Genomic DNA, 23,150 nt, shown 5'->3' on the forward strand with positions numbered 1-23,150 from the left:
GACATCTGGTCTCTTTTTGGAGTCCTGGCCCTGTTCTTAACTGCTCTAGACTTGAACTAGAGGTTGCAGGCCAAGTCATCGTGCCAGGAGGAGGTTAAGTGATTTCTTAGGACTAAGAGGGGAAGGAACAGAGGATACTGGTGGGACCCTGGATGTGCCTCTGTGTCCCAGCCCTGCCTCCCCCTCCGTGCAGCCTTGCCTCGGGTGCTCGCTCAGGCTGAGCTGAGATGGGGCCCTAGGTGCTGCAGCCTTGGTTCCCCTTTTGCCGTCTGCTTTCGGCCTTGGCCTCATCCAAGGAGGTGTCCTCAGTCAGGCTGATGTAGGAGTTCAGGGCCTCCCGGAGCCCCTCACTGAGGAGGGATGCCTCCCCTGTGGCAGATGCTTCAGAGAACAGGAGGGAGCTGTGGAGAAGGGACAGAGCTGGGTCGGGAGCTTCAGCCTCCTCCCCGCCCCTGCCACACAGTCCCTGCTCTCAGAACCTGCTGAAAACCCCCTGGTTTCCTATTCCCTGTTAGATCAGACTCCTGCTTGACCTCACTCAGGGCTGGTACTCTGTGGTATCCCATCTTGTCTGCCCTTCCACCCTGGCCACCTTGGTGTCCAGGCATGCCCAGTATCCGTGCCCTCTTTGGCATACCTGTTGGTCCCCCCGGCAGACCCGCTGAGCCTGGGCTGGCCTCTGAGTTCAGAGGATGCTTAGTGGCTCCCAGGTGTCCCTGAAGGTGACGCCCCCAGTCCAGGTTCCCAGGGGTGGGTCCTTCTCTTTGTTCCACTTCCCATTCCAGGACCCCCTCACCTGTCCAGCTCTTTCCAGTTGAGTGGTGTCGCCTGCACAGTCACAGGTGGGGGTATGGCCTTGCCAGGGAGTGGGCCAGCCCTCCGCAGGGCACAGGGCTCCTTGAGGAGGCAGCAGATGTCATCCGCCAGCTCTGAGGAAGAGACCTAGACCTTTGACCTGGCTGACTCCAGCCCTGCTTCCCTCGCCAACCAACCACCCTCACCCTGACAGCCTTCCACACTTAGCTAGTGGGATTGGGAGCCCCAAACTGTTCATCTGGAAGCTGAGATGCAGTCAAAGATTCTGGGCTAACTAGGGAGACTTAATTTACTGTGTGATTTTTGGGTAAGTTGAGGGACCTCTTTGAGCCCCAGTTTTCTGATTAGGAAAGTGCTTTGGAAAGAAGAAAGCTAAAGAATGATCAGTCTCCACTTGTTCGGTTGGTATCTGCTGCCTGGAACAGCTGTCCAGAAACTCCCTGATCAGTTTTCTCAGCAGTGGTCTTTCCTCTCTGCCTCTGACACTGTGCTGTTATAGGACAGGCACCAGAAGATGCTACGAACTGACTAAATTCCACAGTAACAACAGCTGTGGGCCTAATTCCTGCGGAGAGAACCGTGCCAGCCGTGGGGGACCGTGACTCAGAACCACAGTGCTGGGTGAGGTTCTGGCCCACACCCCCGCAGGACATCTGAGTGGGTCTGCTGGTGTGAGGTGAAGCCGGGGCTCCCAGGCTGCGTTATTTGGCACAGGGACTGGCATGGAGAAAGGGGCGGTCCCTCTTCTGTCTGGATATCCTCCAGCAGGTAAAGTGTCCAAGAGATGACTGACTGCCCCCAAAGCCCAAATCCCCATCTACTCTCACAGGAGGCGGGGGGGCAGCCGTACCGGAGTAATGGTCCACCAGGGCCAGGAGCGAGGGGAAGGTGAGGCGTGGTGAGATGTACAGCCAACCATTGTCGAGGCGCTGGATCCTGTAGTGTCTGATCCGGTCCCAGGAGGCAGGGCGGCTGAGGCGGACCGACAGGGAGTAACAGCCTGAGGAGGAAAGGCTCTGGGTAGGACTAAGGCCGTGCTGGGACCCAGCCCTGCCCAGGATGGGAGAAGGAACATGTGAAATGGCCACAGAGAGCGGCCACCAGGCTCAGAAGGGGAGGCAGAGAGGAAAGATAAAGCCTTGCTCTCTTGTTCGCAAATAACAACACATTCGTAACAGCTAGGGCTCTCGTGAGGATAAGATGAGATCAGGCACACAGAGTGCTCAGAACAGGGCCTGCCACAGCTGAAGTGAGCATTAAGTGTTGGCTGTTATTATAAAGACCCAAGTGCACAGAAGTGTTTTAGAACGTGATCAGTAGATGTCAGCAAGGATGCGGAGAAAAAGGAATTCTTAGCCTGTTTGTGGAAAGGTAAGTCAGTATAAGCCACTTTGGAAACAGCTGGCATTAACTAGTTGAGTTGAACGTGCCCTTACCTCACAACCCAGTGGTTCCATCCCAGCATGATCCCTTGCCAATACAAAACCAAAAATATTCAGAGCAGCATTGTTCAGAAAAGCCCCAGACTGCAAAGAGCCCATATGCACTCAAGAGAACGGCGGATTCTAGAAAGTAACACTATTCAGTGACAGTGGTAGTCGCTCAGTAGTGTCCGACTCTTTGTGACCCACCCCATGGACTATTGGCCTCCAGGCTTTTGTGTCCATGGAATTTTCCAGGCAAGAATACTGAAGTGGGTTGCCATTTCCTTTTCCAGGGGATCTTCCTGATGCTGGAGTCAAACCCAGGTCTCCTGTGTTACAGGCAGATTCTTTGCAATCCGAGGCACCAGGGAAGCCCCACTATTCTTCAGTAAAAGTTAATAACCACCATGCACACAAGCATAGGTGAATGTTTAAAATAATGAGCAGTCACAGGAGCATACGTTCAGTATGATTTCTATTTATATAAAGCTCAGAGGCAGCCGAGACTATATTGACTATATTGCATGCGTGGCAAAGCTAGGAAGAAAAGAAACTGATCAACACAGTGAAGCAGGCAGGGGGCTTCAAAGGCAACGGCGCACAGTTTCCCCCCTACACTGAAAGGTGGGCATATGGGTGTTGCTTTTATTAGTCTGTAACCTATCGCTGTTGTCCAGTCACTAAGTCGTGTCCGACTCTTTGTGACCCCATGGACTGTAGCATGCCAGGCTCCGGTGTCCTCCGCTCTCTCCTGGAGTCTGCTCAAATTCATGGCCATTGAGTCAGTGATTCACGTCCACCGAGTCAGATATATAACCATCTTGTCCTCTGCTCCCCTCTTCTCCTTTTGTTTTCAATCTTTCCCCACATCAGGGTCTTTTCCAATGAGGTGGCTCTTTGCGTCAGGCGGCCAAAGTACTGGAGCTTCATGCATGAAGGTTATATACACTGATGCAAGAGACAGAATTTTTCCAGTGTTTTTTCTAGGGGCGCGTGGTGCATCCTAAAGGAGACCAGTCCTCGGTGTTCATTGGAAGGACTGATGCTGAGGCTGAAACTCCAGTCCTTTGGCCACCTCATGCGAAGAGTTGACTCGTTGGAAAAGACCCTGATTCTGGGAGGGATCGGGGGTAGGAGGAGAAGGGGACGACAGAGGATGAGATGGCTGGATGGCATCACCGACTCGATGGACATGAGTTTGGGTAAACTTCGGGAGTTGGTGATGGACAGGGAGGCCTGGCGTGCTGCGGTTTATGGGGTCGCAAAGAGCTGGACACGACTGAGCGACTGAACTGAACTGAACTGGTAGTTTTGGTCATACCATGTGGCTTGTGGGATATCAGTTCCCAGACCAGGGAGTGAAGCTGGGCCATAGCAGTGAAAGCCCAGAATCCTAACCACTGGGCCACCAGGGAATTGCCTGTTTTAGTTTTTAAAATAAACTTCATTGAGATATAATTTATATGAAATGAAAATGCAAATGTTTAAAGTATACAGATGATAGGTTTCAACAAAACACAGATAACTGGCCAAGGTTGAAAAATAGAGAAAAAAAGGACTATATAAAATTGTAACTATATAAAGTCAGGCCTAGAATAGTAATTTTCAGCAGATGAGGATACATATGAGAGCTCTGTATAACTTTAACATGGGATTCATTTCTTCAGTCAACACTTCATCAAAGTGAAAGGGGGGCTCCCCTGGTGGCTCAGTGGTAAAGAATCTCCCTGCCGTTGCAGGAGACATGAATTTGACCCCCGATCCGGGAAGATCCCACATGCCGAGGGGCGACTAAGCCTGTGGGCCACAACTACTGAGCCTGTGCTCCACAGCCCAGGAGCTGCAGCTGCTGAGCCACATGCTGCAGCTTCTGACGCCGCCTGCCTACAGCCTGTGTTCTGCGAGAAGCCACCACAATGACAAGCCCACACACCACAATGAAGAGCATCCACAGCTAGAGAAAGCCCATGTGCAGCAATGAAGACCCAGATCAGTCAAAAATAGATAAATAAAAAAATTTTTTTAAAGCGAAACAGGAAGAGGGTTTTTTAGTGGTATAATGGTAATTTATTATTACTATGTAAGCAGGGCAAAGACTAATACAGTTTTGCCAAGAAAATGCACTGGTCATAGCAAACACCCTCTTCCAACAACACAAGAGAAGACTCTACACATGGACATCACCAGACGGTCAACACTGAAATCAGATTGATTATATTCTTTGCAGCCAAAGATGGAGAAGCTCTATACAGTCAGCAAAAACAAGACCGGGAGCTGACTGTGGCTCAGATCATGAACTCCTTACTGCCAAATTCAGACTTAAATTGAAGAAAGTAGGGAAAACCGCTAGACCATTTAGGTATGACCTAAATCAAATCCCTTATGATTATACAGTGGAAGTGAGAAATAGATTTAAGGGCCTAGATCTGATACATAGAGTGCCTGATGAACTATGGAATGAGGTTCGTGACATTGTACAGGAGACAGGGATCAAGACCATCCCCATGGAAAAGAAATGCAAAAAAGCAAAATGGGGAGGCCTTACAAATAGCTGTGAAAGAAGAGAAGCGAAAAGCAAAGGAGCAAAGGAAAGATATGAGCATATGAATGCAGAGTTCCAAAGAATAGCAAGAAGAGATAAGAAGGCCTTCTTCAGCGATCAATGCAAAGAAATAGAGGAAAACAACAGAATGGGAAAGACTAGAGATCTCTTCAAGAAAATTAGAGATACCAAGGGAACATTTCATGCAAAGATAGGCTCAATAAAGGACAGAAATGGTATGGACCTAACAGAAGCAGAAGATATTAAGAAGAGGTGGCAAGAATACACAGAAGAACTGTACAAAAAAGATCTTCATGACCCAGATAATCACGATGGTGTGATCACTCATCTAGAGTCAGACATCCTGGAATGTGAAGTCAAGTGGGCCTTAGAAAGCATCACTACGAACAAAGCTAGTGGAGGTGATGGAATTCCAGTTGAGCTACTTCACATCCTCAAAGATGATGCTGTGAAAGTGCTGCACTCCATATGCCAGCAAATTTGGAAAACTCAGCAGTGGCCACAGGACTGGAAAAGTCAGTTTTCATTCCAATCCCAAAGAAAGGCAATGCCAAAGAATGCTCAAGCTACCGAACAATTGCACTCATCTCACACGCTAGTAAAATAACGCTCAAAATTCTCCAAGCCAGGCTTCAACAATATGTGAACCGTGAACTTCCTGATGTTCAAGCTGGTTTTAGAAAAGGCAGAGGAACCAGAGATCAAACTGCCAACATCCACTGGATCATTGAAAAAGCAAGAGAGTTCCAGAAAAACATCCATTTCTGCTTTATTGACTATGCCAAAGCCTTTGACTGTGTGGATCACAATAAACTGTGGAAAATTCTTCAAGAGATGGGAATACCAGACCACCTGACCTGCCTCTTGAGAAATCTGTATGCAGGTCAGGAAGCAACAGTTAGGACTGGACATGGAACAACAGACTGGTTCCAAATAGGAAAAGGAGTGCGTCAAGGCTGTATATTGTCACCCTGCTTATTTAACTCATATGCAGAGTACATCATGAAATATGCTGGACTGGAAGAAACACAAGCTGGAATCAAGATTGCCAGGAGAAATATCAATCACCTCAGATATGCAGATGACACCACCCTTATGGCAGAAAGTGAAGAGAAGCTAAAAAGCCTCTTGATGAAAGTGAAAGAGGACAGTGAAAAAGTTGGCTTAAAGCTCAACATTCAGAAAACTAAGATCATGGCAACCGGTCCCAACACTTCATGGGAAATAGATGGAGAAACAGTGGAAACAGTGTCAGACATTATTTTGGGGGGCTCCAAAATCACTGCAGATGGTGACTGCAGCCATGAAATTAAAAGACACTTACTCCTTGGAAGAAAAGTTATGACCAACCTAGATAGCATATTAAAAAGCAGAGACATTACTTTGCCGACTAAGGTCCGTCTAGTCAAGGCTATGGTTTTTCCAGTGGTCATGTTTGGACGTGAGAGTTGGACTGTGAAGAAGGCTGAGTGCCGAAGAATTGATGCTTCTGAACTGTGGTGTTGGAGAAGACTCTTGAGAGTCCCTTGGACTGCAAGGAGATCCAACCAGTCCATTCTGAGGGAGATCAACCCTGGGATTTCTTTGGAAGGAATGATGCTAAAGCTGAAACTCCAGTACTTTGGCCACCTGATGTGAAGAGTTGACTCACTGGAAAAGACTCTGATGCTGGGAGGGATTGAGGGCAGGAGGAGAAGGGGACGACCCAGGATGAGATGGCTGGATGGCATCACGGACTTGATGGATGTGAGTCTGAGTGAACTCCGGGAGTTGGTGATGGACAGGGAGGCCCGGCGTGCTGCAATTCATGGGGTCACAAACAGTCGGACACGACTGAGTTACTGAACTGAACTGAACTGAAGGATCTAAAGCTATCTGTAGCTTTCATTTATTGAGTGCTTACTATGCACCTTTTATATGGGATATAATTCTCATAACCACCCTATAAGGTAGGTACAATTATCCCCACTTTATAGATGAGAAGACTGGCACAGAGAACCTGGAAGAAGAGGCCGTGGCCCTGTCACTTAACCTTTCCCTGTGGAATGCCAACGTATGCAGGAGGGAATTTCCCAAACCACAGGCACTGCTTGGTTTTAGGAAGCTTTTACTTGGAGGAAGTGGTCTAAATCCTCCATTAAAAGGCAGAGATTTTTCAAACTGTATTTTAAAAATACAACTACTTGGGACTTCCCTGGTGGTCCAGAGGCTAAGACTCTGAGCTCCTAATGTAGGGGGCCTGGGTTCGATTCTTGGTCGGGGAACCAGATCCCACATGCCGCAACTAAGACCCTATGCAGCCAAATAAATAAATATATATTTAAAAAACAATACAACTACTTGATAAACACATTTTGACTATTAAAACATAGACTAAAAGTAAAAGATGAAAAATATGTATCATGCAAACATTAATCATAGGGTGGCTGGAGTGATTATATTAATATCAGAAAAGTAGAATTCCGGACCAACAATATTATCAGAGATAAGAGGATGTCCTGCATTTGCATGCACTCAATCACAGAGATTAAAGATACAGAAGCAAAGCCGAGAGTATTAACAGAAGAAAGAGATGTCCATAATCATAACTGGAGATTTCAATACTCCTCTCTCAGTACTTGATAGGATAGAAAATCAGTAGGGAAATAGAATAGTTGAACAATGTAATCAGCCCATTTGGCTTAATTAACAAACACTGGACCCAACAAGTGCACATGGAATATTCAAGGCAGACTGTAGACTGGGCCATAAAAACAAATTTAAAAGTACCGAAATAATTAAAGGTATGTTTTCTGACTACAACAATTAAGTTATAAATTAATAACAAAAACATATGTGGAAAATTCCCAGATACTTGGAAATAACCCAGAGATTGAGGAAATTACAAGCAAAACTAGAAAATATTTTTAACCAAAGAAAAATTTGTGAGCTCAGCTAAATCAGGACTTAAAAGTACACTTGTAGCTTTAACCTCACATTTGAGGAAAAGAAAGGCATAAAATAAAGTTTCTACCTTAAAAAGCTGGAAAAAGTAAATTTTTGTAGAAGGAAATAAAGCAGAAATAAAAAAAATAGGAAACAATAGAGAAAAATCAAATGCTGATTCTTCGAAAAGATTGATAAAATTGATAAACCTCGAGCTAGATTGATCAAGAAAAAAAGGAAAAAACCACACACACACATTGCCAACATCAGGAAGAGGGGACATCACCACAGAATAGATCCTACACACATTAAAAGGGTAAGGGCATGAACAACTCTATGCCAATAAATTCTACAGCCTGGATGAAATGGACAAATCCTTAAACGACACAAATTACCAACACTGATGCAAGAAATAGAAAATTTGCATAGACCTATATCTATTTGCAGAAGTTGAATTCATAATTTTAAAACTTGCTGCAAAGACGACTCTGGGCCCAGATGGCTTCACTTGTGAGTCCTATCAAACATTTAATAAGAAATAATTTCAAGTTTATACAAATTCTCTTAAAATAGAGAAGGCAGCATTTTCCTACTCATTTTATGAGATCACCAATTAACTTGCTATAAAAACCAGACAAAAACGTTATGAGAAAACTATAGCAATATAACATATATATATATATACATATACACATATATATAGACAAAAAAATCCTTAACACACTGTTAGCAAACTGTACCCAGCAATACATAAAAACGATAACACAATATGACTAAATTGACTTTATCCCAGAAATACAAGTTGATTTAAAAACTGAACATCATTGTTAACTCACTATATCAGTAGAATAAAGGGAGTGGGAGGGAAACAATCACCTGGAGAAATGTAGAAAAATAATTTGACACAGTTCAATTATGATTTTTTTAAAACTAAAACTACAGATAGAAGGTGTAATAGTTTCCTGTGGCTGCTGTAACAAGTTACCATATATTTAGAGGTTTAAAACAACAAGGGTGGATTATTTTACAATGCTGGGGGTCAAAAATCTGAAATGGGTTTCACTAAACAAAAATCAAGGTATCAGCAAGCCTGTATGTCTTCTGCAGCCTCTAGAGGAGAACCCCTTTCTTTGGCTTTTCAGTTTCTAGAAGCCACCAGCATTCCTTAGTTCATGGCCCCTTATTCCATCTTTATTCCTACCCTCTTGCCTCCCTCTTGTAAAGACCCTTGTGATTTCATTGGGCTCATCTGGATAATCCACCATAATCTCCCCATCTCAAAACCCTTAGTCACATCAACAAACTCTCTCTTGCAATGTAAGGTAATTCACACTCGCTGGTTTCAGGAATTAGGACCTAGACATTATTGGGGAACTATACTGCTATCACAGAAGGGTACGTCCTTGTAATCTGACCTAGAGGATCTGTGAAAAATCTATAAGTAACATCATACTTAATGGGAAAGACTAAACTTTTCCTTCTAAGATTAAGAACAGAGCAAGTATGTTCCTACAACTTTACTTGTTATATACTAGAGGTCGTAGCGAGTGCAATCAAGAAAAAAAAATGAAAGTTCTATGAGTTGGAAAATAATTAAACTATTTACAGATAATGTGGGATCATATATGTAGAAAATCCTAAGGAACCTCCAAAAAAGCTACTAGAACTAATAAGCAAATTTAGCAAGGCTACAGGCTACGAAGTCAGTATACTTTGAGAAGTATGGAGTAGGGTCCCTGCTTCCTTTCCTTCGTCTTCTACTTGACCCTGGAGACACCTTGACTTTGTATCTTTAAGAATCTCTTCTGGGGCTTCCCTGGTGGTCCAGCAGCTGAAAGTCCGCCTGCCAGTGCAGGGGACACCGGTTCAACCCCTGGTCAGGGAAGATTCCACACGCCCCAGAGCTGCTGAGCCCCTGTGCTGCAAGCACCGAGGGCTGCTCACTTAGAGCCTGTGCTCTGCGACGAGAGAAGCCACTGCGACGAGAAGCCGAGCACTGCGACAGAGAGTGGCCCCTGCTCACCACCACGAGAGAAAGTCTTCACAGCCATGAAGACCCAGAGCAGCCAAAAGTAACCAAGCTTTTTTTAAAAAAGGAGAAGTCTCTCTTCTGGAGCTGTGTTGTCACCCTGAAAAAGTTCTCTGGTTGGGAAAGGACTACATATCTGAAAATAGTCTCTGGAGGCCAACCAGTGAGCTGAACGAAGTGACCAAGTTCCTCTATGGGGCCTGGTTCTCCAGCCACCCCATCTCGGCCACTGTCACCACAGTTACCAGAACCAGGAAGGGTCCTCACAGCCACACTGAGGACCTGACGGGTAGACTCAGAGATAATAAGCTCTGTCAACCCCATGTGGGGACAGGCCTCCTCCCAAGGCATCTGCGACCGCTCTGTGTGCCTGGTACCCTGCCGTCCCACCTCACTGCACGCTGCAGCCAGTCCCAAATATCTACTGCTGCCTCTCAGCTTTAGGACATCTTTTAAACTTGGACTTTCTGGGTTCACATCCCATAGAGTCACACCCTATAACACCCCTGCATACTATAACCCTACCTAACTCTAAGACATTATTTGACCTCTCAGATTTGTTTCTGCATCTATAAAGGGGGATCAGAATTGTCCCTGTGTCAGGAGATTGCCACAAGGATTCAGATGGTAAAGTAGAGAAAACATTCAACAGGGTCTGGCATATAGCAAGCATCCAATACTCCTGATCCATTCTCTGCCTCTTGGCTCACATTTTTCCCTTTATATGGAACACTCTTCCACCTGAGTCAACACCAGTCTTCCTTTTACAACTCAGTTCCTACTCAGACAACTCTCCAGAGCTCATTCTCTGCCTGGGAGAAGCCCCAGCTCTCCCTCAACACTACTCCACCCATCATATAACCAATGGTGAGTCTCACAAGGGATGGTTCTAATTTATTTGCCCACCATCTTCCCATCTCAGAAAACAGCAGCACGATTCACCCATTACTAAGCTCCTAACCCCAGCATCATCCCTCAGAGCTTCCATTCTCTCTTAATCTCCCTTCCAGCCCTACAGAAAAACCTGAATGTACTGGCTACGCTCAGAACAAATCTGGAAACCAACCACTTCTTACTGTGGCTTCCCACTTTCGCCTCATCCCCTGCCAGATCCTCTCCTTGCCCAGTATAGGGATCAGATCATGTCACTCCCCTGCTTAGAACCCTCCCTGTCACATTTAAAATTAATCGGAAGCCCTCACCCTGGCCACACCTTGTGTGACCCGACTTTTGGTGACCTTGAATCTGCTCCCGGCACACACCTGCCTCCCGCAGAGGATGCTCCTGTTTACTTGGTTCCTCCTAACTGCTGCTTTATTGTTCCTTTGTGGCACTTGCCGGGCTGCTGTGCGTGCTCAGACGTGTCTGACTCTGCGACCCCATGGACTGCAGCCCGCCAGGCTCCTTTGTCCATGGAATTTTCCAGGCAAGAACACTGGAGTGGGTTGCCATTTCCTACTCCAGAGCACTTGCCATGATTAGACGCTTAATGACTACTTGTTCACTATTCATGCTGCCAACCAAACTGTGGGCAGGTATTTTGCTTTTTCTGTTGTTGAATCCCCACCACTTACAACAGCGGCTGGCACAGTCACCATGCAATATTTGCTGAGTGAATTACTGAATTTCAGTGATGAACACACAGGCGTGACAAAAGCAGACCCTAGGAGTTCTTGCCACCATTTGTACTCCAACTGCTGAGCACAGACGGTGTGAAGGGGCAGTCTACCCTACCCCGGTTCTTCACCCTCTCTCTTCCCCTCAACGTACATACATGCACTCATTCACTCATCCATTTATCCAGTAAATATCTGTTGAGCAGGAGCTGGCACTGCGTGAGCCCCGGACACAAGTAATCAGAACTTCGTTCTCTGGGGCACGTTCTGTGAGGCACATGCCTCAGCCAGAATTTTCCTTTATGGTCCTCATCCTTACGTTTAGCTCCCCTGCTCTTAGACCACACACCTGACTTTGTTTTAAGAAATAAATGTGTTGCGGCTACAGAAGAGGTTGTTTCAGGTAGCTATGGAAATTGAGAGCAAGAGGCGGAAAACAGCCTGGGGACATGACATTGCAATGGGTTGTGAAGGATGAGTAGGAGTTGGCCAAGTGGAAAAACGGAGGAGGGGGCTCTCCAGGCCGAGGGAGGCTTGTGTGCAGGGGTGCAGCAATGGAAAGAACAAGGAGTGTTTGTTCATGGAGCATTTTGGTAGGCAGTGGGCCGGAAGCCAGGCTGTGGGAGCTGCGTCTGGTGCAGGGCCATTGGGAGACCCATGGGGGAAAAGGCAAGGTACTGGGGTTGCAGGAAGCTCAGGCAGGCTTGGCCTATGTCACAGGCTGGCCTGCAGTGACCTGTGGGGTCAGGCACGTGTTTTCCCAGGTGTTCTGACGATGATGCCAGGAGGAGGGGAGGGGTCCACAGTAGTGTGAGGGTTTAGACTAAAAGCTCTGAACTTCCACTGAGACCTCAGAGAAGCTAAGAGCCTGGAGGATGCTGCACCTTGGCCCCTCTATTGTCTGGAGCCTGAGGGCAGGAACCACAATTTAGCAGGCCTGACTCAGAGAAGATGCTTATCAGCTGACAGAACGCACAAAGGTGAGCCCCTCAGGGAGGCTCATCAATCTCTTATGCTCAATAGAGTATCAACACACCGTAGGACAGTAGGAAGGTAAGAGGGTGGTGCTCTTGGGGTCTGGTCCTGGCGCTGACCTCTGGAACAGTCCTGGGACCTCCAGAAGCCCTTCGAGCCCCTCCTCAGACCAAGATTTTCAGCCTGACTTGGACCCTGCCACGGCTCCCTAAAACACAAGGTACGCCAGAAGGACTCTTAGGAAGATGTAGAGGCCTCTTCCCCTCCCGACACCAGGCCCTGAGTTGTGTTCTTGGGAGCTCAGTGCCCCAGGACTTCCTCCTTGGTCCATCCACAGACTCAAAGCCCCTGTAGAATTTCCCTCCCAGAGGTACATCCGCACCTCGGGCCAAAGAAAAGCTGATCCTGGTCTCACCCACTCAGTCAACAGTTAATTACCGTTATAGACGACAAGATGCATTATGAAACATGAAAGACGCTGTCTCTCATTACTTGATTTTGGGTTCCCTAGACTGGAACTGTGTTTTCCAACTTAAAAGAACAGGAGAAGCAGCCGGAGAGCTTATGACGGAAGCAGATTTCTGACCTTGTGCCCCACAGTCCTATTCGGCAGGTCTGCGGTGGGGCCCAGGAACACGCTGGCAAGATGTTTCCCTGACGATTCCTGTACACTCGGGTCTCAGAACCACCATCCTATGGCGTCACTTGGGCCCCTACAGCTTTAGTGTCAAACTTTTTTTTGACCACAAACCACAGCACGAAATTTTACATTGTGACCCAGGACACAGTTAAAATGACTGAAAACAAAAGTTTGATGAAGTAGTATTTTCCCCAACCCCAGTGAGGCACCCTAATGTTTCAACTGTATTTCACTTTAAACACTCACCAGTCCAGATTCACCAGCTTAATGAGTCTCAACCTTGGCTGCACATCAGAATCACCCAGGGTTGGGGGGTTAGGGGGCTTTTATAGCTTCCAGGGCCCAGGCCACACCCCTGACCAATTAAATCAGTAACTCTGGGGGTGGAGGGCAGGCATCAGTAATTTATAGATCTCCCCCAGATGATTCCAATACATAGCCAAGGTATCTAGATCAGTCGTGTCTGATTCTTTGTGATCCCCTGGACTGTACCCCACCATGCTCCTCTGTCCATGGGATATTCCAGGCAAGAATACTGGAGTGGGTTGCTGTCTCCTACTCCAGGGGATCTTCCTGATCCAGGGATCGAACCTATATCTCTTGCACCTCCTGCATTTGCAGGCGGGTTCTTTACCACTGAGCCACCTGGGAAGCCCATTAGGGTCTAGGTCTTAAAGTGTGGTCCCCAGACTAGCAGCAGCAAGCATCAACTGCAAACTTGGACAGGCAAACTCTCAGGCCCCAGACTTACCAAATCAGAACTGCCTGGACCAGGTCTTTGGTCTGATAAACCCTCCAGGTGATTCTGATGGCCACCCAGGTTTGAGACCCACTGGTCTATAACCACCGAATTAACCTGATTTCTTGACCCACAAATGGGTCGTGACCCATTTTCTTGACAAGCATTCTCCAAAAGGAAGCCCCAGACGAGAGATCAAAAATTAGTATTGGGAAACTGCTGCCTTTCCTGTAGAATTAGCAATTTTCTTTCTTTTTTGATGAGAGCTGCCTTCTGTACTAATCCCTTCTGGCGTTGCTGTGGGAAACCTTAGAGTCAAATCTAACCTTAATACCAGCAGTTTTGTGGATCCTTAGAGATCTTATGGATCCTTTACATCTTTTTTTTTTTTTCCCTTTACATCTTAAACTTATACAGTGCTGGATATCAGTTATGTCTCAATAAAACCAGAAGGAAAAAAAAAAGACCCTATGGATTCTTCTCTGCTTTCTCCCTTATTTCTCCACTGGTTCCTCCTGGTACCTTCTTAGAAAGGGGGCAGAGTGGCAATAAGTTCCGGTCACTAAGCTCTTGGGGTTCAACCAGGCCAGAGAAGGAGTGGGGGTGGGGCAGCTGAGCACTGGAGCACTTCCTGTGGCTTCTCAAGCTCACTGGGGCCTGGTCTGCAGCACCCCTGCCCCCAACAGCACCGCTATGGTTTCCTGTTTGTAGCTACTGCACTCGAGCCAGCCCCCGACCCTTGGTCAGCCTACTGGTGTGTGTGAGGGGGTGATGCTGGTACTTTCTGGAAACCAGCAGAAGGGGCTGGGGAGAGGTAGAGTGGGGAGGGGGCTCCCAAAGAAAGGAAAGGAGAGGCAAAGAGGTGCTGGAAGGAGCCCCAGGAGGGAGACTTGAGTAGAGCACTGAGTACGCCCCTGACGATGCGTCAGAGTTAGTTCAGTTTAGGGCAAGCGCAGAGGGCAATTTCCATCCCTGAGGTTGCAATGAATCACCATTATCATCACAGGTGGGCCTCTCTTGGGGGTCTGAAGTAAGATGAACCTCAGCTGGGTTTGAATGCCAGCTCTGCACTTATTATCTGTGTCTCCCTAGGCAAACCATTTCTCTTCTCTAAAAGTCTCAGTTTCCTCATCTGTAAAATGGGAACATTGAAAGTATAATCCCTGCCCCTGCAACAGGGTTGTGTGAAGGCAATTAAAGGGCCTAACATAAACGTGAACACTGTTCCTCTCATTCCTGCCATAAGGGACGCCCGGCTGCAGTTGAGAGAGTAAGCAAGGGTATCAGAGACAGACTTGACTTCATGTTTTGTTTGCAAAGGCCCTGAACCTGGGGTGGGAGAGGCCCCATTTGGATGTGCAGTGTGACAGGTCTCTATCCCTCTGTGGGCTTCTGTTTCCCCATCTGCACAGCAAAGAGAGGAGGGTCATGAGGTGACTCCTGGTAGGTTCTCTGGCTCCAACTGGCTAATGACCGAAAGCACAGAGACCTTGTCAACTTGTTAACATTTTGCCAAGAGATCAGGATCCTGTTGTGTCTTGGGGAGGAGAAATCATTGCTGGTCAAGGCAGGGAATGACTGCACTCTCCTATGACTATGTAGTAAGTCCTGGTTGCCAAAGCGTTGGCTGAGCCTGGATCCCTTCTGTGGGCATTCACACCCACTTTTCGAAATGCAGGTCATTGCCTCTTTTTTTTTTTAAAATATTTTCATTTATTTATGTGGCTGCACCGGGTCCCAGATGCAGCACATGGGATCTTTAGCTGTGGCATGTGGAGACTGGCTCCCCAACCGGGATCAAGCCCCGGGCCCCTGCATCTGGAGCCACCAGGGGAGGCCGCTTTCCCCGCTGCTGGTGGGCCTCAAGGCCGCAGCATGTGGCCAGTCAGTCAGGCCGCCCAGCTCCGGGGCCAGTCTCCAGCCCTTCACTCCTGGCCTCCTACCGCCACCCCCGAGGCACACCACACCTGGCTCTTGGCACAACAGGGACGGGCCCAGGGTGGCGCTGAGCTTACCCACCTCTCCTGGTCTGGCTCTCCCGGATGAGGAAGGCCCCTCCGTGGTTCCCAGGCAGCAGCAGCAGTTCCTCAGCTTTCTCCCGGCTCAGGCCCTCATACAGCCACCTGGGGGTGGGGAGAGATGGTCGGGGGTCAGCCTGGGGGGGGGTGGGCCAAGACCCTACTGGAGCCTCTCCTGCCTCTGTGGACCTACAATTCCAACTGTCCCATGGAGAGCTGGCCTCAGGGTCTCTCAGGCCCCGCCGCTGTGTCCTGGTCCTGGCTCCAGGGCCCTCAGAGGACAATCTCATGGGGTCAGCCCCAGTCTCCTCTGACTGGAGACCTCATTCCCAAATGGCCAGGGTCTGGGGGGAGGTTAGGTGATCCCAGATTCTCTCCTGTCACCCACCCAGTTCCCCCAGCACCCCTACGCCAATCACTCACATTTCTAAGCCTTCACCTCTCTAAGAATTGTTCTTTAGTGAATATTTTATTTGAAATTTATTTTATTATTATTATTATTTTCTTTTTGCTCTACAATATTGTATTGGTTTTGCCACACATCAACATGAATCTGCCACAGGTGTACACGTGTTCCCAACCCCGAACCCCGCTCCCACCTCCCCCCCATTTGAAGTTTAAAGTTTAACTGTGTAGTCAAACAGTGTGCAGGTGAACATTTACTCATTATCACTGAAATCTCACTTCCATTGGAGCTTATTTGTGGGTCGAAAGTTTGGAACTAGAATGTTCAAGACATTCTAAAATTTTGAGGAAAAAAATTACGTAGCCCACGGATCTCCATACATTCTTCCAATGCTGGGATTCTTGATAATTCTGAGCCCATATCTTCCTTCCTCTCTTCATTTAATCCCTCACCCATATATGTCCACGAGGGACTTCATTGCCATGGAAAGTTCAAGGAAGTTTTGCAGGAATTTTTTGGCATACTAGTCCGTCTGCTTCACACTGTCCCCAGAGTCATTCCTGGGTTGTTGCTGTTGTTTAGTGGCTAAGTCGTGTCCAACTCTTTGTGACCCCATGGACTGTAACCCACCAGACTCCTCTGTCCTCCACTATCTCCAGAGTTTGCTCAAATGCATGTCCATTGAGTTGGTGATGCCATCTAACCATCTCATCCTCTGCCGCCCCCTTCTCTTTTTGCCTTCAATCTTTCCCAGCATCAGGCTGGGGGGCCCAAGCAAAGCCTCCAGAAGCCAATCTGATGGAAATGGCTGTCATTCTGTGAAATTCCACAGTCTAAGCCAGAGTCAGGGTTGAGCTGATCCCAAGTAAATAAGAAGCTGTGATTCTCTTGGTGCCAGCAGCAAACTTAGCCTAACTTTATAGGAAATAAAACACATCCCTTCATAAAGAGGCTATAAATGAAGTCATGGCCAGAAAGGAGACTGACTCTTAGAGGTAGTCAGTGTTTCCTCAGTTTAAACTTCAGTGTCAGCTATGGACACAAAACTCTGCCCAGCAGGCCTAGGCCACAGAGAGACACGCAGGCCACGTGGGTTTCACCCCGCCTCAGTGTGAACTGATTCTATGAGGGGTTCTCATTTCTCAGGATCAGAGCCAGGCATCCCATGAGCTTCAGAAAGTAAGGCCGTCCCTGAGTTTGGAGTTTGCCTCAGAACTGAAGAGCGGCCGTCACAGAGCACACAGTGACGCGTTCCTTGCTCCAGGGTATTCACTGCCTTTCTCTCTCGACACAGAATTTGCTCGGGAGTCAATCTGTCCTTTACTCTTGGTGAGAGATGGCTCATACTTCGTAAGAGACCATGTGTGCCCAAGTCCAGCCCTCCCAAGTAAATGCCTCTTGGAAAGGCCAGCCAAGGAGGCTCCCTGGGCACACTGATGCTCAGTATTCTCCACCACCAGATTCTTGTGTGTGCGTGTGTGTTAGTCCCTTCAGTCGTGTCCGACTCTTTGCGACCCCATGGACTGCAGCCTACCAGGCTCCTCTGTCCATGGGATCCTCCAGGCAAGTATACTGGAGTGGGTTGCCGTGCCCTCCTCACCAAATTCTTGGCCACCCTCTAAGGACCAGGCGCCACATCTCCACGAGGCCTTCACGAGCCCTCTCCCCTGGGCTCCCAAGCCTTACAGGCTGACCTGAGAGAGTCAGTTGTCAGCTCCTCTGGAGGACAGGGTCCTGGCCTGACTGGCCGCTGACACCAGCTCTGCTCAGATAAGACTGGGTGTACAGAGCCACACTTGGGGAGGAGACAGCAGGAAGCCCCCTGAGGCAGGGCCTGGGGTGGGGACTCACCCATGGGAGATTCTGGCCACGTGGACGCTGGGTATGCTGTACTCTCTGCCCGAGACGTCCGACAGCACCGTCCACCAGTCTCCATCCCTGGAGAGAGAAGGACGAGGGGGCCCCTTCTCAGAAGGGCCAAGCCCTGGGAAGTGCTCCTGGGGGATTCACGGGGACCCTCCAGGCTGGGTCCTGTGGCCACCTGTCCCACCTGAGTGTCCCAGGTTTCCTTGCACCAGCCGGTCCAGGTACCTCCTGGGCAGCAGGTGGTCTGATTCAGGGCCCCTGCCCACTGCTTCTCCCAGCAGGAGTGTCAAGCTGTAGACACCCCGCCTATGTGAGCTCAGCACCAAAGGCCATGCTCTTTTCTCCTGGAAGGAGCCCCTCCCCGCTGAGTGCATCTTCAGGGATTGGGGGAAGGGACAGAGCATCCCACCCAGTGCCCTCGGAAGGACTTACTCTGAGACGATGGTCAACGGCTCGCCCAGTCTCAGCGACAGCTCTGCCTGCTCGCCCACTGGGAAACTGCCCAGGGCCACGGCCTTGGCCCGGCTCCTCTCTGAAGGGAGGGACAGAGGTGGTCACCCTCGGGCCAGACGTGAGTTCCGGTGGCGGCTGGGTTCCTCAATCAGTCCTCCCACAGGCACCCGGGGCGGCATGTCTGGTGGGCTCCCAGAGGGTGCCTGGGTCTGATGCTTTTCCACAGGGCTGTGTAGAGCCCCAGGGTGCCCAGACATCTCCTGAGGCCCCTCAGGGAGAGGACTGGTGTGGCAAAGGGAGTGGGGCTCCTGACGACAACCCCTTTTTGTTTTTTGACTGTGCAGGGTCTTTGCTGCAGGGTCTTTGTTGCAGCGCATGGGCTCTGTGTCACTGTGCACAGGCTTTCTCAAGTTGCAGCGAGTAGGGGCTACTCTCCAGCTAGTTGCGGTGCGTGGGCTTCTTGCTGCTTTGGGTGGAGTATGGGCTCCAGAGTGCGTGGGCTCAGTGGCCGAGGCGCATAGGCTTAGTTGCCCTGTAGCATGTAGGATCTTAGTTTCTGGACCTGGGATAGAACCCATGTCCCCCTCACTGGCAGGCAGATTCTTAACCACTGGACCACCAGGGAAGTCCCTACAACCCCATTTTTACACAGATCACCACAGGAGATTTTGATAGAGGATTCTGCTGCTCAGCAAACTTAAAACTGACAGTTCTAAGCAGGTATTAGCCTGGATTTCTGAGCTCAGCTTCTGAAAGGCACTGATGAGGTGGTTACCAGATGGACCAGCTTTGAGGGGCTGGGAGGGGGACATGAGAGGGTGAGGGCTCCTGGAGGAGCCCAGGACATCACCCATCTGGACGGGCTCTGTAACTCTGGACTGCCTGCACATAGGCAGAGTGGTTCTCCCGTGACTTTTGTCCTGAGCAACAGGGGTAAGTCTGCACTGCCCGCTCGGAAGAAGTGCAGTCCCAGACCCGCTGTGACAGGCCTGGCCCAGAGCAGGCGCCCAGCAGGAGCGCATGGCTCTGTCAAGTGTCCTAGTCACACACCTGCCGTATCTTGCTGAACACCTGCTGTATGCATTGTCTCTATTCAGCCCCATGACACAGCAAAGCAACTGAGGCTCCGCAGGGTGCTCTGCTGGGAGTCCTTCTCCACCCATGGGGCACTGCTCCTGGGCCCAGGGAGGGTGGACTGGCCTGCACAGCACATCTCTGAAAGGCCCAGACTGCCTGGGAGGCTGACGTTCAAAGAGGGAGTCACAGAGACAGAGGATGCCACGCCACCCCCACACCTACCCCACCCCACCAGGACTGGTCCTGAGAACACAGGGGCCTTGAGGCCTAATCTTGAAGTTGGAGAGCAGGAGGCAAACAGCTATCTTTAGCACAGGATGTTCATCCCCTCATCCCACTGGGCACCAGCCTGTCCCATCTAACTAGACCTCCTGATGCCTGTCCAGGCCCACTTTTACTGAAAAATCCCATCCTACTGAGCACCCTTCACCCATACCCCAGTGGCCCCCTCCCCTTCTTCCTCATCCCATCTCAGTAGGGGCCTCTGCATCAAGCTATGAGAAGCAGTCGGGGCCAGAAAGAAAGGTTTATGTAACTCATAGATGCTCCTCAGGGCCTGAGAGGCCTCTGTGAGGCCCTCTAGACAGAGCTGGGGCCCCAGGAAGTGATGCAGAGAGAGAAGAGGACAGACAAGGACCCAGGGGATGGGGCGGGGCAGACACAGCGCTGGACTCTTTATGGGGGCTGAGGGCCTCCAGGACATGGACAGAGTGAGACTGAGATTCTGGAAATGGACTGGTTCATGCATGTTCTCCCAGACCCACATGGAGATCCCCTTGTTGACCCCAGACTAGAGTCCTCAGACCCTGGGGCTTGGCCATCCCACGGGTCAGGGGAATGCCTGATGCTCAAATACACGGTGCGAGTAGGTCTGGGGAGGGTGTCCTGTGACAAGAATGGAAGCAGGTGGCCAGAAGCGCCCCTCTCCCTTCTGGATCCCTGGCTTTGCATCCCCAGGAGCCACTGAGTTGCACAGGCTGCCCCCTGATGGGTCCCCTCCAGTGGCTGAGTCATCTTCATCCTTCACTCCTTGGATTAGATGAAATGTCACCTCCCTGACGAGCCCCTCAGCCCACACTCTGAATCAGAGACCCTTAAAACTGTCACCAAAATCTAACATAATTGTGACTGATGGTTGCTTTAGCTCCTGTCTCAGGGGCTATGCCTGCCTTGTTCACAGCTGTGGCCCGTCCTTCCCCTGGAGACCCTGGGAGAGGGGGGTACCCACTTCCCCTCTGTTCCCACAGGCAGGGAGGGCCCCAGGACACCTGCTGGGGGTCACCCCTCTCAGCTGCCTCGCCGTGAGTCAGAGCTGCCTTGGGGGCACTGCCTGTGGCTTGATTCAGAGGAAATAAGGTGGAGGTCTGTGTGGTTTCCAGATCTCTTCCTGCAGGGCCCCAGACTCTGGGTGCACAGTGAGTGGCAAAGAGGAGGCAGCTGCCTGCCCACCAGCTGTCTGCAGCGTCCAGGTGTCGATAACACCTGGATCTGGGAACTGGGGGAGGCTGGTATTAAAGAAGGGGGGATACTGGGCCTTCCCTGGGGGTCCAGTGGTTAGGACTATTGACTTCTACTGCAGGGGGCATGAGTTTGATCTGTGGTCGGGGAACGATGATCCTGCATGCTCTGCGGTGTGGCCAAAAAAGAATACAAATAATAAAAAACAAAAGAAAGAAAGAAAGGATATTGGGGATGGGGGCAGAGGAGTGGAAAGGACGCCCCCGCCAGTGTAGAGGACTTTTCAGATTGGGGGCAACACCTGCTGAACACAGACATCCAGACTGTGGCTCTGCACGCTCCCACTTCTGTTTGACTGTGTGGCTGTGTCCTTCCTCCTAAAACTGCTGATGGTTTAGAGTAATCTTGTTATCTGTGATGGTTACTTTTGTGTGTCAGAGTGGCTAGCCCACAGTACTCAGATATTGGGTCAAATAGTGTCTGGACGCTGCCATGCTGCTGTTTCCTTAGAGGAGATTAACATTTAAGTCAGTTGTTGTTCAGTCATTAAATTGTGTCCAACTCTTTGCAACACTGTGGACTGCAGCACGCCAGGCCTCTTTGTCCTCCCTGGAGTTTGCTCAGCTTCATGGCCATCGAGTCAGTGATGCTCTCTAACCATCTCATCCTCTACCACCCGGTTCTCCCTTTGCCTTCAATCTTTCCCAGCAACAGGGGCTTTTCCAATGATTTAAATCAGTAGGTTTTGAATTACCCTCCACAATGTGAGTGGATCTTCTCCAGTCAGTTGAAGACTGAGAGAAAAAGGCTGATGTCCTTCAAAGAAGAGAGCATCCTGCCTCCAGGCTCCACTCTGGAATTCAGCAGCATCAGCTCCTCCCTGGTCTCCAGCCTGCTGACCTGCCTTGCAGACTTCAGACTGGCCACTCCACAACTACGTGGGCCAACTTCTTAAATTCTCTTACACGTGTGCACACACATACTCTGCTAGTTCTCTCTCTCTCGCTGGGGGCCGCTGACAAATGCATTATCGAAATCCCAAATCAGAAAGTGATACTAGACAGGATTTGTGGGCTGTTTTATGGAACAAGAAAAAACTAGGGCTATAGTTCTAACATCAAAGTATTAGATACTGCAGGATACTCTGATGGCCTAATCATCTTAATCATCTGACTCACTGGAAAAGACCCTGATGCCGGGAAAGCCTCAAGGCGGGAGGAGAAGGGGATGACAGAGGACAGGATGGTTGGATGGCATCACCAACTCGATGGACATGAGTTTGAGCAAGCTCTGGGAGTTGGTGATGGACAGGGAAGCCTGGCGTGCTGCAGTCCATGGGATTGCAGAGTAGGACACGACTAAGCGACTGAACTGAACTGCACTGAACTGAATCATCATAAAAACAGACATTTTTAGTCAGGACTGCCTTAGAAAACAACAATGATAGGTTTAGCCTATGCCTTGTATGAACTCATTTTTCCAGGCATCATAGCTCTATTTTGCTTCAAGTATTTCATAGCACCTCTCAGGATAACAGCATCACCATCCAGCAGAACTTTCTGTGCTGATGGAAATGTTCTATAATTGTGTTGTCCAATAAGGTAGCTACTAGCTGCATATGGCTGGTGAGCACTTAAAATAAGGCTGGTGTGACTGAGGAGCTGAATCTTTGATTTTCATTAATTTCAGTCTAAACTGAAATAGCAATATTATGTTAGTGGCTGTGGTAATGGACAGTGCAGCTTTGGAGAACAGTGGAAGTGGGCTGGTCTGAGAGCTGCAGCTCAGCCTCTGGATAAGCTGAGTTAGGAGGAGGGAAGCCGTGGGAGACGCCTGGGGCCCATCATACCCTCCAGTTCGCTCCTGTCACCCTCTCACATATTCTAGTTTATCTGGTTTAATGTTCTGACCACTAATATGTACGCTCCGCAAGAGCAGGGACCCTGACTGTGGGGTTCATGGGGAGGTGAACGCTCGAAGCTGTGTTTATACTTAAAGCTGTGTTGCAGTGGCTGGTCAGGAAGGCGCTGGCTGCCCTGGAGCCCATGGCTTACCTGCTTGCATGGGCTCAGGATCCTGGCCTTGCACACACGGGCTGAAGCTTGGACTTGGAAGGGCTTTCCCCCTGCTGGGCTGACTTCCCAT

At 49.4% G+C, this 23,150-nt stretch overlaps 1 protein-coding gene across 1 annotated transcript; it reads right to left on the minus strand.

Annotated features, from left to right (window-relative positions):
* Positions 1–235: 235 nt before the first annotated feature.
* SLA2 (Src like adaptor 2) lies at positions 236–23,150 on the minus strand. The gene is made up of 7 exons (XM_052651266.1): positions 23,060–23,150; positions 18,450–18,549; positions 18,003–18,089; positions 15,747–15,850; positions 1,667–1,816; positions 797–929; positions 236–401 (listed from the first exon to the last, which is right to left on the minus strand). Exons 1-7 carry the CDS (start codon positions 23,148–23,150, stop codon positions 236–238), a joined length of 831 nt encoding a protein of 276 aa, XP_052507226.1.

This window comes from Budorcas taxicolor, chromosome 13 (assembly GCF_023091745.1).
Source record: "Budorcas taxicolor isolate Tak-1 chromosome 13, Takin1.1, whole genome shotgun sequence".
NCBI classification, from domain to species: domain Eukaryota; kingdom Metazoa; phylum Chordata; class Mammalia; order Artiodactyla; family Bovidae; genus Budorcas; species Budorcas taxicolor.